This window comes from Canis lupus, chromosome 7, assembly GCF_003254725.2.
Source record: "Canis lupus dingo isolate Sandy chromosome 7, ASM325472v2, whole genome shotgun sequence".
NCBI classification, from domain to species: Eukaryota; Metazoa; Chordata; class Mammalia; order Carnivora; family Canidae; genus Canis; species Canis lupus.
Window position 1 is genome coordinate 41012237 of NC_064249.1, and position 13500 is coordinate 41025736.

Genomic DNA, 13500 nt, shown 5'->3' on the forward strand with positions numbered 1-13500 from the left:
AATCCTTCTTCAACATAGTTTTTGTTTTTTGAAGATTTTATTTATTTATTCATAGAGACACAGAGAGAGAGAGAGGCAGAGACACAGGCAGAGGGAGAAGCAGGCTCCATGCAGACAGCCCAACGTGGGACTGGATCCAGGGTCTCCAGGATCACGCCCTGGGCTGCAGGCGGCGCTAAACCGCTGCGCCACCAGGGCTGCCCTTTCAACATAGTTTTTTAAGGCTAATTAGTTCATTGTACTGTTGCACTAATTTATTTAGCCATTCTCCTGTTTTGGAAGATTTTGGTTCTTTTCAATTTTTCCATTTTAAAATATTACTGTAACACATATTTCTTTTTTTAAAAGATTTTATTTATTCATGAGAGACACAGAGAGAGAGAGGCAGAGACACAGGCAGAGGGAGAAGCAGGCTCCATGAACAGAGGCCGATGTGGGGACTCGATCCCGGGACTCCAGGATCACTCCCTGGGCCAAAGGCAGGCGCCAAACTGCTGAGCAACCCAGGGATCCCCCTGTAATACATATTTCTATGCATCTCGCTGTCTGCACATCAGATCATATATGCTTGTATGTGAACAAGCATGTATGCTTGTTCTGTCATAATGCTTTGTTTCCACTCTTGTGGGTTGGTGTGAGACCCATGAAACTTGGAACTCTTAGAAGCCCATTTCTCTTTTGGTCCGCACAATTCTCAGGGCCGGGCCTGCAGCCTCAAGGGAGGCTCCTTCAGAAGGCTCCTTCCAGAGGCCCTGCACTGGGGCAGATGCTTCTCACCAGCACTGTGTCCTAACCATCCCAGAGCTCCCAGTGATATAAATGCCTGTAACTAGTTACATCCCCACTAGATTGTGAGGCCCAACAAGACAAGGGTTGGACATTTTTATACCTCCAGCCCTTGCTGTAAGAAGTCCTTTTTTTTTTTTTTAAAGATTTATTTATTTATTCAGAGAGAGCGAGAGAGAGGCAGAGACACAGGCAGGAGAAGCAGGCTCCATGCAGAAAGCCTGATGTGGGACTCGATCCCGGATCTCCAGGATCACACCCTGGGCTGCAGGCAGCACTAAACCGCTGCGCCACCAGGGCTGGCCAAGAAGTCCTTTAATAAATGCTTCTTGAATTAGAGAATCAGGCAGAACAAGGAGCTCATGACTCTAGGCCAGACCAGGAACCTTGAGTCAGAGAATTGTGGCTACTAGGTTTGTGGGTGGCCTGTAAAGAGTGCTAAACAGAAACTGTGAACTGGAAGGGGCCCCCGAGGTTGCCTCATTCTGGAGCTTTCAAACCTCTTCTATGACCACAATATGATACGTGACATTAGATAGGCAGAGGGAACAGAAAAGGTGGAGGGGAACATGGTGGAAATGGGCCCAGTCTGTGGAATTCCCTCAGCAGCCTGAAACACCACGATAAGGTCAAGTTTGTAAAAATGATTGAACAAGTCCAGTATTCTGATTTTACAGACCAGGGAAAGGGTACTCTGGAGAAGTGACTTGTTCAAGGTCTCACAATTAGTGGTGGAGTGGGAAAAGGACTCAGATGTGACTCCCACTCAGTGTTCCCAGACTGAACCAGACCCTGAGGAGTACCTTCCAAGCATCCACCATCCCAGATGCATGAAGAATTCCACTAAGCAAGCTCCATGGTTTAAACCAGCGTCCCCATGCAGTGTATTTTAAAAGTAAAGTTAGGGGCATTGGGTGGTTGAGTCGGTTAAGCCTCAGATTCTTGATTTTGATTTGGTCATGATTGCAGGGTCTTCAGATGGAGCCCCAGGTCGGCACCACTGGGCATGGAGCCTGCTTGGGATTCTTTCTCTCCCTCTCCTCCTCCCCTCTCTCTAAATATAAATAGGGGCTCCTGGGTGGCTCAGTCGGTAGTGTCTGCTTTACCCTCAGGTCATGATCCCCACGTGGCTAGCTCTCCGTTTTTTGGGGGGGGGAGTCGGCTTCTGCCTCACCCTCTGCCTGCCGCTCAGCCTGCTTGTGCTCTCTGGTGAATGAGTGAATTTTACAGGAAAAATTAGATGTGACAAACTGAGTAATGTGGCAAAGCTTTCCCGGGAAATGCCACTTTTCCTTTTCGCAGTTCCAGGAGTATGCGCTTCCGTTACCGGAAATCCTGAGATAGGGAGCTGGTGTGTGTGGGGGGTGTTCAGGTGTTAGTTCTTCGGTGGTGCGCGAGGCTGAGGTACAGTTTGTGTGCAGGCGGCATGTGCAACTCCTTAGCGGAGCCTCACACCAGGCAAGTGCAAGGTCCTCAGCCGGCCCCCAACGGCCGGGATCCGCCCTAGCTAGCTCCAGCCCTCAACCCCGGCCCTGCAGCCCCACGCAGCGTCTCCGTGGACCCCGCCAAAGCAGGTCCGCCCGAGTGAGGGCGCGCGTCTTCCGCATCTTCGCAGCACCAGTTCCAACCCGGCAGCTGCCCCCACGGGGTGATGAACCTACTGCAACCGCCGAACGACCGTCCCCGGGCTGAGTATCCATCCCCGCAAACTACCCCCGAGGGGCCGCTTCTTCGCCGCCCGTCGACCCGCCCAGGCAGCCTTGCGCGCTGCCTGGAGCTTCCTTCCCCAGCTCTGGGACCAGGACTAGCTCAGCGTTGCAGCCAGTGCTGCGCTCGGCGTCCCGAGGGCTGGCCAAGACGATTCCCTCGCATCCCGGGGGCTGCAAGCTAACCGGAAATAGAACCGCCCCGGACCCCAGGAAACTGGCGTTCGCGGGCGAGCTTCCGCCACATCCGCTGAGGACAGAGCGCCTCCCCCACGCCTGGACTTCCGGGTCCACGTGCGCCTCTATGGTGTCCGCAGCCTAGAGGGACCGACCGGCACTTCCGGGAAGATGGCGGCGCACAGAACGGGCGACGCACGTGTTCGCGCGGAGAGGGCCCCGCGGTGACGGTAAGTGGCTACTGCGCCCCGAACGGAGTCAGTCGGAGCCTGGGCTCAGGAGTGAAGGCGGGGCAGGACAGTGTCCTTGGCCGTTGGAACTACGGCATGAGGAGGGAGGCCAGGGTCGGGGTAGCGGCCCTTTGGAAGCGCTGTCAGATGGGTGGTCCTGGGACCCTTTTCCAGAAAACTCAGGTTGATCAGAAAGGGGACGGTTCCAGAGAACGCGCTCGCAGCCTTCCCGGGCCCGCGGGGCACCGCGTGGGGCCTGGTTGCTTCTGTACAATTACTGTGGGCAGTCAGCTGAAGCCGCCCGGATCTGGGTCGTACCGCTGAGCGCATTCCACTCCTGCATTAAGTGCACGGGGTTGCGGAGTAAAGCCCGACCCTGATGCGGGGCGTGTAGTTCCGAATGACTGCAGTGGTAAACCTCAAGGCGGGCAGCGCGAAGAGCTGTGAGAGACCAGTTCTGGGATGCCTGAGATCCTGGATCTGCAACTTGCCAGCTCTTTGCTTTGGGCAAATAATAAACTTATCTGTGATTTCTTCTGTTAAGTGTCGGTAATAATATTTCCTAAGGGGACTGTTGGGAGGATGAAATCAGACGATCTGTGTAAAGAGGTTAGCAGGCTGGCATTGAGTAAATGACTTTTAGACACTGTTGTTATTACGAAGATCTGGGGGCTGATGGATGAGAGATAACTTCCGGGAGGAGGCCGAGTTTTGAGGCGCCCTTAAAAGGCCCCAGTGTTCGAATTTTACATTTCTTAAAATTCAAGAAGTAAGATAGAGCAGTTTCTTCGCTTGGCTTTTTGTTGGGATTCTCAAGGTACCTGGTTTTTGGGTGATCGTTCTTCATAGTAGAAATGTGAACAGAAATATAAGTCATCCTGAATTTGCCTGCTCTAAATACCAAGCCAGAATGGGCAGCATTCTTAAGCCTATACATATATTTAGGAGAGGTGACTTCAGCTGATGTGGCTGATTAATATCATGTTCACTGGGCCTTCTTAAACACAAATGCAAGTTTTACCCTAAAGAATTGTCACATTGGGAGGCTTAGGGTTACTCCACTAGTGCCATTAATCCTTAAAAATGGTCTGCAATCCCTGTGATGAGTTACCTTAATACAAGTTAACTTTAGTGAGTTAAGTCAGCAGTGGTGGTCTTAGTTTTGTGTGTCTCGTGTGATAAGCTGGATAATGCCATTCTGGGCTCCCAAAGGAGAAGCGCCTAGATGACTAGTAATTGTGATGGGATGGAGGCCTCGTTGGAGGTGGGCAACCTGGGCTTGTATTCCGGCTCCATCTCTTATTAGCTATGTGACGCAGGCTTTGTTTTCTTTGCTTGTAAAGTAAAGGTAATTGTTATCCACAGGACTATCAGGATTAAATAAGACAATACAACAGTATGTGTAATCAATCTGTGATGCATGAAATGATCAGTGAGATGGACAGTTTCAAAAGGGGTGTTCCAATAAGAGTGAAGAGCAGCAGTGAGGAAGAGGTGCAGAGCCCCCACACTTGAGGTGACAGCCCTGGAGCATCGGTATGAGATAGGGGCTCCGCTGAGTATTCTTATAACTCAGGTTAAAAATCTCTTATCACCTTTTTTTACATGGCAGTAAATCTAGGGAGCTGTTAACCATGTCGTGGCAAAGAGCAGGGCTGTGCCGGCAGGCCATCTGGTTGACCTGGAGCAAGTCACGTTTCCTCATTTGTGAAGTACGGATGATAATACTTTCCTGAATGCAAAGTTTAGGAACCCTTTCTGGGCTAGGAACATTAAACACTCATGTGGTGAGCTCTCCGTAAATTTGGGTGTTATTAGTAACACCAGTCTTACTTGACTTTTCAACATGCTGATCTCTGTGGTCAGCAGGGAGCTCTCCCAAAGACCAGGCCTCCTCCCTTTGTCTACCCCACACTCAGAAAAGAATTTTTATGAGACCAGTCAGGATGGATTGGATGGACGATTTGGGCATTTTCTCCTTTTCTTTTAAAGGGATGATAATGGCCTCTTCTCTGGTGAGGGCCTGAGGATAGTGACTCTTCTCTCACCATGAGTGCCACCCCAGAGATCAAGAGTCGTGGGATGAAGTTTGCTGAGGAACAGCTGCTAAAGCATGGATGGACACAAGGTCATCCCTGGGGGGCCCCTTCCACATCCCCCCAACTCCCTGTCCACCTTGTGGTCAGGTGAACAGCGTCATCTGGGGCTTACCCGTAGTAGTCCATTCACCTGGAGGAGGAAAAGCGAGTTTAAAGGGCAATTTGCAGAAGACAATTTCTAAGTTTCCGGAAAATGGTTGGGTAGAAGAAATTTGATAGTAGGTCATGAGAGCAAAGTGATCGGGGGGATAGGGGAGGGAGGAAGGGTCATGACTTCTGAAATAATCATGAAGGAAAAGACGGCTTGGACTCAGACAAAGGCAGGGACACTGTATGGAGAGGTGCCAGAAAGTGGGACTGGAAGGCATCTGCCAGGGATGGAGCACACTTGGTGTGTGGTGTGGCGAGGAGTGGCACATGGGATGCCTATGAGGGCTCGGGGCAGGCAGCAGAATAAACCCAGTCACTCACTTTCCTGCAGGCAAAGGCTTGGGCCGGAACGAGAACGGCATCACCCAGGCCCTAAGGGTGACACTGAAGCAGGACACTCATGGGGTAAGACTGGGAAGGCATGGATGGGACATGAGGCCCCGAGGACAGGATGGGGCAGGGACAAGTCTTGAGCTCATTCTTATCTGGCAGGTGGGACATGACCCTGCCAAGGAGTTCACGGACCACTGGTGGGATGAGCTTTTCAACAGGACTGCAGCCAGCTTGGTTGTGGAGGCTGGGCAGGTATGGGGTGCTCATGGGCATGTGGGGGTGAGGGGCACACCTGTGTCACTCGTTCACTGACGCCTCCCCATAGGATGGAGTACGGATAAAGCGTCTTTCAAAGGAAACAGGCCGTCATAATCATCCCAAGCCCAACTTGCTGTATCAGAAGTTTGTGAAGGTATTCGGGGCTGGGAGTGAGAGAGTCCCTCATTTTTCCTTCCCTGGCCTCCCCCAGGGCCTGAACAATGGCTTCATGTGCCTTACCCATCCTTACCTGTTGGAGAACAATCTTAACATGGTCAGTCCTGTGACCAACCTTGCTGTTGCTTGCTTAGCCTGCCCAGACCCTCTGCTAGAATTAGATCTTCGGGTCTCCTGGATCCCTGCCTTCTGCTGAGGGCAGTGATGGGTGGGTGGTGGGGCGGGAGGGGATGTCCAGTCCAAAGGACTTAGAATCCAGAGGGGACCTGAGAGATTATCTGACCCATCCTCTATTTTGCAGTTGTGGTCACAAGCAGGGAGAAGTGGCTTGCAGACAGGACCAGAATCTGGTGCTTCAGACCCCTACTTACTAGCATAGCAATAGAAGGGAGCTAATGTTCAGTGATCATCTGTTATGTGGGTCTTCTATGTTATATAGCAAGTTTTTCTTGTTTCTCCTCCTCCTTATGGCCATCATCCTCTCCTGCCTGATTTCATTCACAGCCTCATAGCCAGACCCCTCACCCTTTCACTGTCCACCCCAGTCAGTTCACTGACCCAGTGACTAGAATGCTAACAGATTTCACTAGGACTCTGGCTCATCCTTGACCTAGGATGACAGTCCTGATGTGTCAGACTGGCTCATAGGGCCCTGAGGCCTTGACCTGCACTCACCCCTTTCCGGACCTCTAATACTTTTAGCCAGGTGGAATCAGATTCTTCTGAAAGTACCACCTCTTTTCACCTGCAAGATTTTGCACTTCCCACTCACTGCCTGCAACAGTCTGCTGCCTTTCCCCCTTTTGAGAGGCCCATTTTGATGGTCCTCTAGAGCTCACCAAGTTCCTGAAACTTCTTCCCCAGACCCTGAAGTTGGATTGGTTATCCTCCTGTAGCACAGGCAACACTCTGCATCCTTCCTTCACCCCACATGTAGATTCCATATGGGCTATCTCATTTGTGTTCCACTCTTTATCCTCAACCCATTGGTCCATAGTAGGTTCTCAGTCTGCTTTTTTTTTTTTTTTTTTTTTTTTTTTTTTTAAAGATTTTTTTAATTTTTATTTATTTATGATAGTCACAGAGAGAGAGAGAGAGAGGCAGAGACACAGGCAGAGGGAGAAGCAGGCTCCATGCACCGGGAGCCTGACGTGGGATTCGATCCCGGGTCTCCAGGATCGCGCCCTGGGCCAAAGGCAGGCGCTAAACCACTGCGCCACCCAGGGATCCCTCAGTCTGCTTAAATAAAAGCACTCCAGGGACACTTGGATGGCTCAGTGATTGAGGATCTGCCTTCCGCCCAGGGCGTGATCCCAGGATCTAGGACCGAGTCCCACATCAGACTCCCTACGTAGAGCCTGTTTCTCTCTCTGCCTGTGTCTCTGCCTCTTTCTCGATCTGTGTCTCGAATGAATGAATGAATGAATGAATAAATAACATCTTTAAAAAAATAAAAGCACTCCACCGCAGGTGTGGGGGAGGGCGGTGAGAAGCACCATCTTAATTATCAGTAGCACAGGGAATACACCAGGTGGACCTGGTACACTCCTCCATCCCTTGTTCCCACCCACTGGGCACCCTCCAACCCTTGCAGCTGCAGCCCGCCTCCTAAGTTGGAAGTAAGCAGTGGCCCACCTCTCTGTGAGTCTGCAGGGAGCTGTCTTGGGGGCTGGCAAACTTGTGCCTATGGCTATCAATTCCTGGGGGGGTTCTGGGAGGGAAGGGGGTTTGGCAGTGGTTTGGAATCAGCTTTATCTACCCCTGTGATCACCCCTTTTAGACAGCCACACTGACTTCAGGTGGGGAGAAGCCAGACAAGGACTTGGAGAGCCACAGTGATGACGACAACCAGGAGCCCAAGCCTCCAAAGATGTGAGACCTCATTTCAGTGCTGGGGGCATGTGGAAGGAGAAGCCTTTGAATATCAAGAGAAAGGGCCAAATCTCAGGCCTGACTGGGCTTCTTTGGCTGGAACTGTGTTGTACTCATTTTTGTATACCCTGCACCAAGAAAGTGCCAGGTCCTGAATGGGAACTCAGTGTTGAGGGAATGTTTTAGAGGGCAGGAGGGGTCAGGCCTTTGCAAGAACTGGTTTTGATTCCTGATCTTCCCCCAACAGCCTGACTGATGAGATGCTGCTCCAAGCCTGTGAGGGGCGCACAGCACACAGGTAAGTAGTGGTCAGCTCCTTGGGCTTCCTTCTCTTCTGCCCATCACAGGTCCAGCCCTGAGAATGGTCTGTGCCCCTTCTTGGCATTTCCTGCCCATCCCTGAGGCTCCTGAGAATAGGCAGCTCCTCCCCATCCAGAGTTGCCTGCATCCAGAGGACTATGCCTCTTTTTGCCATACCTTGCTTTGACCTGGGCCCCTTTTGTTTCAGGGCTGCTCGTCATGGAATCACGATGAAGGCTAAGCTTGCTCGGTTGGAGGCCCAGGAACAGGCCTTCCTGGCTCGTCTTAAAAGCCAGGACCCTGGGACCCCTCAACTGCAGTCTGAGAGTAAGCCTCTCAAAAAGAAGAAAAAGAAAAGGAAGCAGAAAGAGGAGAAAGCGGTCACAGCAACCACCAGAAGTGCAGAAGAGGAGTGCCCAGAAGAGGCTGGCCAGGCCAGAAGCAGGAAGAAGAAAAGACGGCAACAAGAAGCCCAAGAAGAAGCTGGGATAGACGAGAGGGAGGGAGCAACCGTTGGTAATGTGGATGCAGAGGTGGCAGAAAGGAGCCGGCCTGCAGAGTGGGAGAGCAGAGAGCAAGCTGATGAGCCCTGCAGGAAAAGAAAGAGGAAGGGCTCGGGGGTCTCAGATGGAGGGGCAGGCAGCCAGGAGGCCACAGCCAGCACAGGGACAGGGCAGGCAGAGAGGTGGTGGCAGCCAGAGGAGGGAGACTGGAACAGAGAGGAAGACGAGGAAGGGGCTGCTGTGGGGGCCAGCAAAGCAGCACATAAAGCACACCGAGATGGGAAAAGCAGGAAAATCAAGAAGAAAAGCCTGCAGCCCCAGGAGAAAGAGGAGGAAGTCAGGAATGAAGGACATGAGGAGGGCAGCAGGACTAGGGAGGCAGTGAGCATAGTGCACACCAGCTCCAGCCACAGAGGTGAGAGGAGGTGGCAGGAAAGAGCTGGAGTCAGCCCTGACCAGACACCAAGAAAGAAGAAACAGAAAAAGAAAACCTGAAGGTCAGGTCAAGGTGGGGCTCTTCGGATTCCTTTTCAGGAGCTAAAGCCTCAGACCTGAGTCGACACAGGTCCCCTGTACCCTTGCAGTGAAGAGGGCCCTCCCAAGGAGGATGCTGAACTCTGGAACTCCAGCTGCTCAAAGTTGGGTGTGGACATGGTATTGTCTGCAGTTTCTAACCCTGACATGGAAAACTCAGGAGCCTGGCAGTGGTAGGATGCAGTGCTCTGGGGCTGTGGGGATGAGCAGGCAGATGCCCTCTGGAGGGACATCCTTGTTTAAGACAGCTGCAAACACAGCAAGTGTAAGATAGAATCCGGCCCACAGGCTGCCAGCCCCAGCACTGTAGTACACAATTCAGCATCAGCTCCGGTTCCCAGCCTGGGAACATCCTGAATACAACAAATTAGTTTCCTCGAATGCCTCCAGAGAAATTACTATTTTCATTGCCCCCAAATGCCACAGCCACCTTCCTTGCCCATTTTGTTCCCTCAGAGAGGTGGCACCGAATCTCAGTGTTGCTTTCTGACTTCTGCCACCCATTAACCATTATTGCCAAGAAAGTTCCCAGGACTCCACAGCTCTGGAGAGAGCCACTAAGTCTTTATTGGGAAGAAGCCCATTCATCTTCCCTCACTGAAGACGGTAGACACACTCAGTGTCAGGGTAAGGTGGCAAATTCAACTGGTACTTCTTTTCTAGAGCAGGTGGTACAAAACGACCTCCCAGATAGTGGTAGCGACCAGTGAATTGGGTTGCAGACTTTTTGGGTGCTGTCAGGGAGATGAGCAAGTCTGGCTGGATCCCTCCAGAGTTTCCCTTCTCCACATCCCATCCTGAAAAGAAGGTGGTATTCAGGAGAGGAAAAGGCCAGATAGGTCTCTATCTAGAGCAAGATACCTTGCTCTACCCTAGTTCTGAAGGAGTGGGAGGCCCTGTGTCGCCACCCAAGAACTTGCATCCTTGAAGCTCCATGTACCCACACAAGGTCACTCCTAAACTCTGCTCCCTGGCCCTTTTGGGGAATCCATAAAGCAATGTTCTGCCCCTCTAGACACACCTACCTTTAACTTAGGCCTGAGCCTTGCCTATCTCAAGACAGGGCAGGGCTGCATCCACATCCTCATCCCCACTCTCACCCCCACCTTCCTTGGACACAACACCTGAAGGAATGTCGATGCTTGCAATGGGCACAGTGAGCCCATCCAGGACACTCAGGATGGTGCGGAACGGCTCTCGAACATCACCTTTGAAGCTGAAGCCAAAGATGGCATCCACCACCAGCTCATACAGCTCATCAATCAGCATGGGCTGTGGAGCAGAAAGGGGAAAGCACGTCAGAGCCAGGTGCTGCACAGAGTATCCTCAACAGGAAAGGGCTGTCCTCTGCATGCACTATTTGCAGAAGCATAAACACTTCATCTCATTCAGATGGTATTCTGGGGCCTAGACATCAATGCAAGTTGGTCACTGATTTAGGCTGAGTCCAGACACGCTTTCTGTTCTCAGTGCCTGCCTGCCACTGAGAAGGTATAGTGTAGGACCACCTGAGGCTGGGACTCCGGACAAACCACTTGCCTTCTCTGGACCATCTCAGTCTCTTCATCTAAAATGTGTTAAACTTAAAAAAAAAAGTTCTAGGGATCCCTGGGTGGCGCAGCGGTTTGGCGCCTGCCTGTGGCCCAGGGAACGATCCTGGAGTCCCGGGATTGAGTCCTACGTCCAGCTCCTGGCATGGAGCCTGCTTCTCCCTCTGCCTGTGTCTCTGCCTCTCTCTCTCTCTATCATAAATAAATAAATAAATCTTAAAAAAAAAAAAAAAAAAGTTCTTTCCTATCCTTAAGCCCATGTCCCTGCAGGAAGGGTTTTTAGGATGTGGCAGTCACTTCAGCCCTTGAAAAGTGGATGAGTGCAACCCGGGTGGCTCAGGAGTTTAGTGCTGCCATCAGCCCAGGGCCCGATCCTGAAGACTGGGATCCAGTCCCACGTTGGGTTCCTTGCATGGAGCCTGCTTCTCCCTCTACCTGTGTCTCTGCCTTTCTCTGTGTCTCTCGTGAATAAATGAAAATCTTAAAAAAAAAAAAAAAAAGGACAGCATGTTTACTGCTTTCAGGACAAGACCTGACCTCGCAGGGAAAGGTCCTCCTGCTAGGAGTCCACCCTCCAGGGGAAGGTAAGCAAGTGAGCTCGGCCTGAGTACTTGAGGAAGAGCAGAACATGCGCCGTGTTTCTGGAAGACGGCACTCAGCTGGCACCACCTACCTCTGGGGGCATTTCACCGAGGAAAGGGATGTCCATTTTCTGACACTGGGTCACCAATGCGGTGAAGAGTGGCTTGTTCGGCCTTTTAGGATAATAAATGGTTGGCTGGTAGCCCTGGAGGAAAGGAGGGGGTCGTTGGAGCCCAGAGCCCAGAGCCCCCGCCGCCCTGGCCCCCGCCCACATACTCACAAAGAGCTTGAGGTGCCGAGCGCAGACCAGGCCGTCTCCTCCGTTATTTCCAGGTCCGCAGATGACCAGGACCGCGGGGGGGCTCCGGGACATGGACGTGGGGGGGTAGGCCTGGGGTGGGGGGCCGGAGGGGGGTTAGAAGAGCTCCGGGCCAGACTAGCGCGCTGTCCCCGCCACTTGCCGTGCCCAGGCCACTGACCTTAGCAATGGCTGTGGCGCAGCTCAGCCCAGCCAGCTCCATCAGCTGGTCCACGCTGAACTGGTACTCGTTGAACAGCTCCTCGTCCACCGCCTGGGCCTCCTCCTGGCTGCGGACACCCACGGCCTCAGTCTCCGCCCCCGGGCGCCCGGCGCGCGGCCCGGCCCAGTCCCCGCCCCGGAGCAACCCGCCGAGCCTCGCCTACCTCAGGTACTTCACCGCCGGGCTCGCCATGCCTGCCGGCTCCCCGCCGCCGCCCGAGTGTGGTCGCCGCGCCTCCCACCACGCGGACCCCGCAGGGCAGGCTCCGGCCCGGCCCGGGACCCGCCTCAGGCGCGAGCCGGCTGCCAGAAGCCCGAGCCCGAGCAGCGCTCGCAGCGCGGACATGAAGCTCGCCCGGCGCATGCGCAGCGCCGGCAACGCCCCCTGGAGGTGGGGCCGCAGGCTCGCCCCGCCCCCTCGCGCGGGCGCGGGGCCGCGCACTCCCGGGGCCCCGGCGCTTTGCTGAGGGCCGCGTTGGTAATAGTAGCTCCTCGGTCGCGGGCGGCCCCTTAGGGGCCGCTGGTGGCAGGGCGGGAGGCCCGGGGCCCGGCCCTGGGACTTCCGGCGGCGTGGACCCCGGCACCCCTGCCTCCAGCGCCCTGCAGCTCGCGTTCTCCTTTACGCTTTAGGCCGGGCTGCTCCCGCGACTCGGTCCTCACCGGAGGGACAGCGTGGTGGGAAGGAGGGGTTCCCCATCCCAGCGGGGCGTTAGAAACGAACGGGCTCGGTGCGGCGGAGCCGGTGCCCAGGCGCTGGGTCGTTTGTGCACCCGACCCTGAGCAGGTGGAGTCCTCCGAAGGAAGGAGGCGTCGTGCCGCGGAGCAGGGCTGTGCGGCCAGCGAGCAGCGAGCAGCAAGCAGCAAGCGAGCGCAGAAGCTGGGAATAGCTCAGCCCCGGGGCCGGCTGCACTGCTGTGTACGTGTCGTTTAGGGCCCCCGCCCCAACTGTTTTGGGGGCCGACCTGCCTCAGCCCGCCAGGATCGCACGCTGCTGCATTTCCTTAACCGGACGGAATGCCCATCCTCCTTTATCCAGGTTATACCTGTGGCGAGGTGCCTGGCCGGCTCAGTCAGGAGCCTGCGGCTGGTCATCTCCGGGTCGTGTGTTCTAGTACTTAGAATCTTTTTTTTTTTTTTTTTTAGATTTTATTTATTCATTCATTCATGAGAGACACACACAGAGAGAGAGAGAGGCAGAGACACAGGCAGAGGGAGAAGCAGGCTCCATGCTGGGAGCCCCACGTGGGACTCGATTCCGGGTCTCCAGGATCACACCCTGGGCTGAAGGCAGCGCTAAACCGCTGAGCCACCCAGGCTGCCCAGATTACTTAGTATCTTAAAAAATGAATAAAAGTAATCTCCACACCCAAGGTGGGGCTCAAACCCATGATCCAAGAGCAAGAGTCGTAGGCTCTTCTGACTGAGCTTTCCAGGCAACCCCCAAAGACTTATTTCTAAAATACAGGGTGGGCACGCCTGGGTGGCTCAGTGGTTGAGCGTCTGCCTTTGGCTCGGGGCTGATCCCAGAGTCCGAGGATTGAGTCCCACATCGAGCTCTTTGCATGGGGCCTGCTTCTCCTGTCTCTGCCTCTCTCTGTGTGTCTCTCACGAATAAAAAAATAAATAATCTTTAAATAAAATACGGGGTGAAGCATGCTTTTTTTGAGATGACATTTGAATATTTACATGTACCATGTGCTAAATGAATCAGTTCATCTTATCC

General features: G+C 53.6%; 2 protein-coding genes across 4 annotated transcripts; one reads left to right on the forward strand and one right to left on the reverse strand.

The window, feature by feature from the left end:
* The first annotated feature begins 2091 nt into the window (after positions 1 to 2091).
* Positions 2092 to 10867, forward strand: GPATCH4 (G-patch domain containing 4). Of its 2 annotated transcripts, XM_025430817.3 has the most exons (8): positions 2092 to 2899; positions 4892 to 5027; positions 5480 to 5553; positions 5641 to 5733; positions 5807 to 5893; positions 7697 to 7788; positions 8036 to 8086; positions 8297 to 10867. In XM_025430817.3, exons 2-8 carry the CDS (start codon positions 4949 to 4951, stop codon positions 9084 to 9086), a joined length of 1266 nt encoding a protein of 421 aa, XP_025286602.3. In that variant the 5' UTR covers positions 2092 to 2899; positions 4892 to 4948; the 3' UTR covers positions 9087 to 10867. The 2 variants fall into 2 exon arrangements, with proteins under 2 accessions (XP_025286602.3, XP_025286603.3); XM_025430818.3 differs by lacking the exon at positions 5807 to 5893.
* NAXE (NAD(P)HX epimerase) lies at positions 9669 to 12156 on the reverse strand. Of its 2 annotated transcripts, XM_025430819.3 has the most exons (6): positions 11942 to 12156; positions 11737 to 11845; positions 11538 to 11648; positions 11349 to 11462; positions 10250 to 10397; positions 9669 to 9922 (listed from the first exon to the last, which is right to left on the reverse strand). In XM_025430819.3, exons 1-6 carry the CDS (start codon positions 12139 to 12141, stop codon positions 9720 to 9722), a joined length of 885 nt encoding a protein of 294 aa, XP_025286604.3. In that variant the 5' UTR covers positions 12142 to 12156; the 3' UTR covers positions 9669 to 9719. The 2 variants fall into 2 exon arrangements, with proteins under 2 accessions (XP_025286604.3, XP_048968488.1); XM_049112531.1 differs by lacking the exon at positions 11538 to 11648.
* Between the last annotated feature and the right edge of the window lie 1344 nt (positions 12157 to 13500).

Excerpts from the sequence above, each read along its gene's own strand:
- GPATCH4 (XM_025430817.3), top strand. The coding sequence starts at position 4,949 with ATGAGTGCCACCCCAGAGATCAAGAGTCGTGGGATGAAGTTTGCTGAG. Across the intron at positions 5,554-5,640 it reads TGAAGCAGGACACTCATGGG|GTGGGACATGACCCTGCCAA; the intron begins GTAAGACTGGGA and ends CTTATCTGGCAG. Across the intron at positions 7,789-8,035 it reads GAGCCCAAGCCTCCAAAGAT|CCTGACTGATGAGATGCTGC; the intron begins GTGAGACCTCAT and ends TTCCCCCAACAG.
- NAXE (XM_025430819.3), bottom strand. The coding sequence starts at position 12,141 with ATGCGCCGGGCGAGCTTCATGTCCGCGCTGCGAGCGCTGCTCGGGCTC. Across the intron at positions 11,463-11,537 it reads CTCGGCACCTCAAGCTCTTT|GGCTACCAGCCAACCATTTA; the intron begins GTGAGTATGTGG and ends CCTTTCCTCCAG. Across the intron at positions 9,923-10,249 it reads AAGCATCGACATTCCTTCAG|GATGGGATGTGGAGAAGGGA; the intron begins GTGTTGTGTCCA and ends CCTTCTTTTCAG.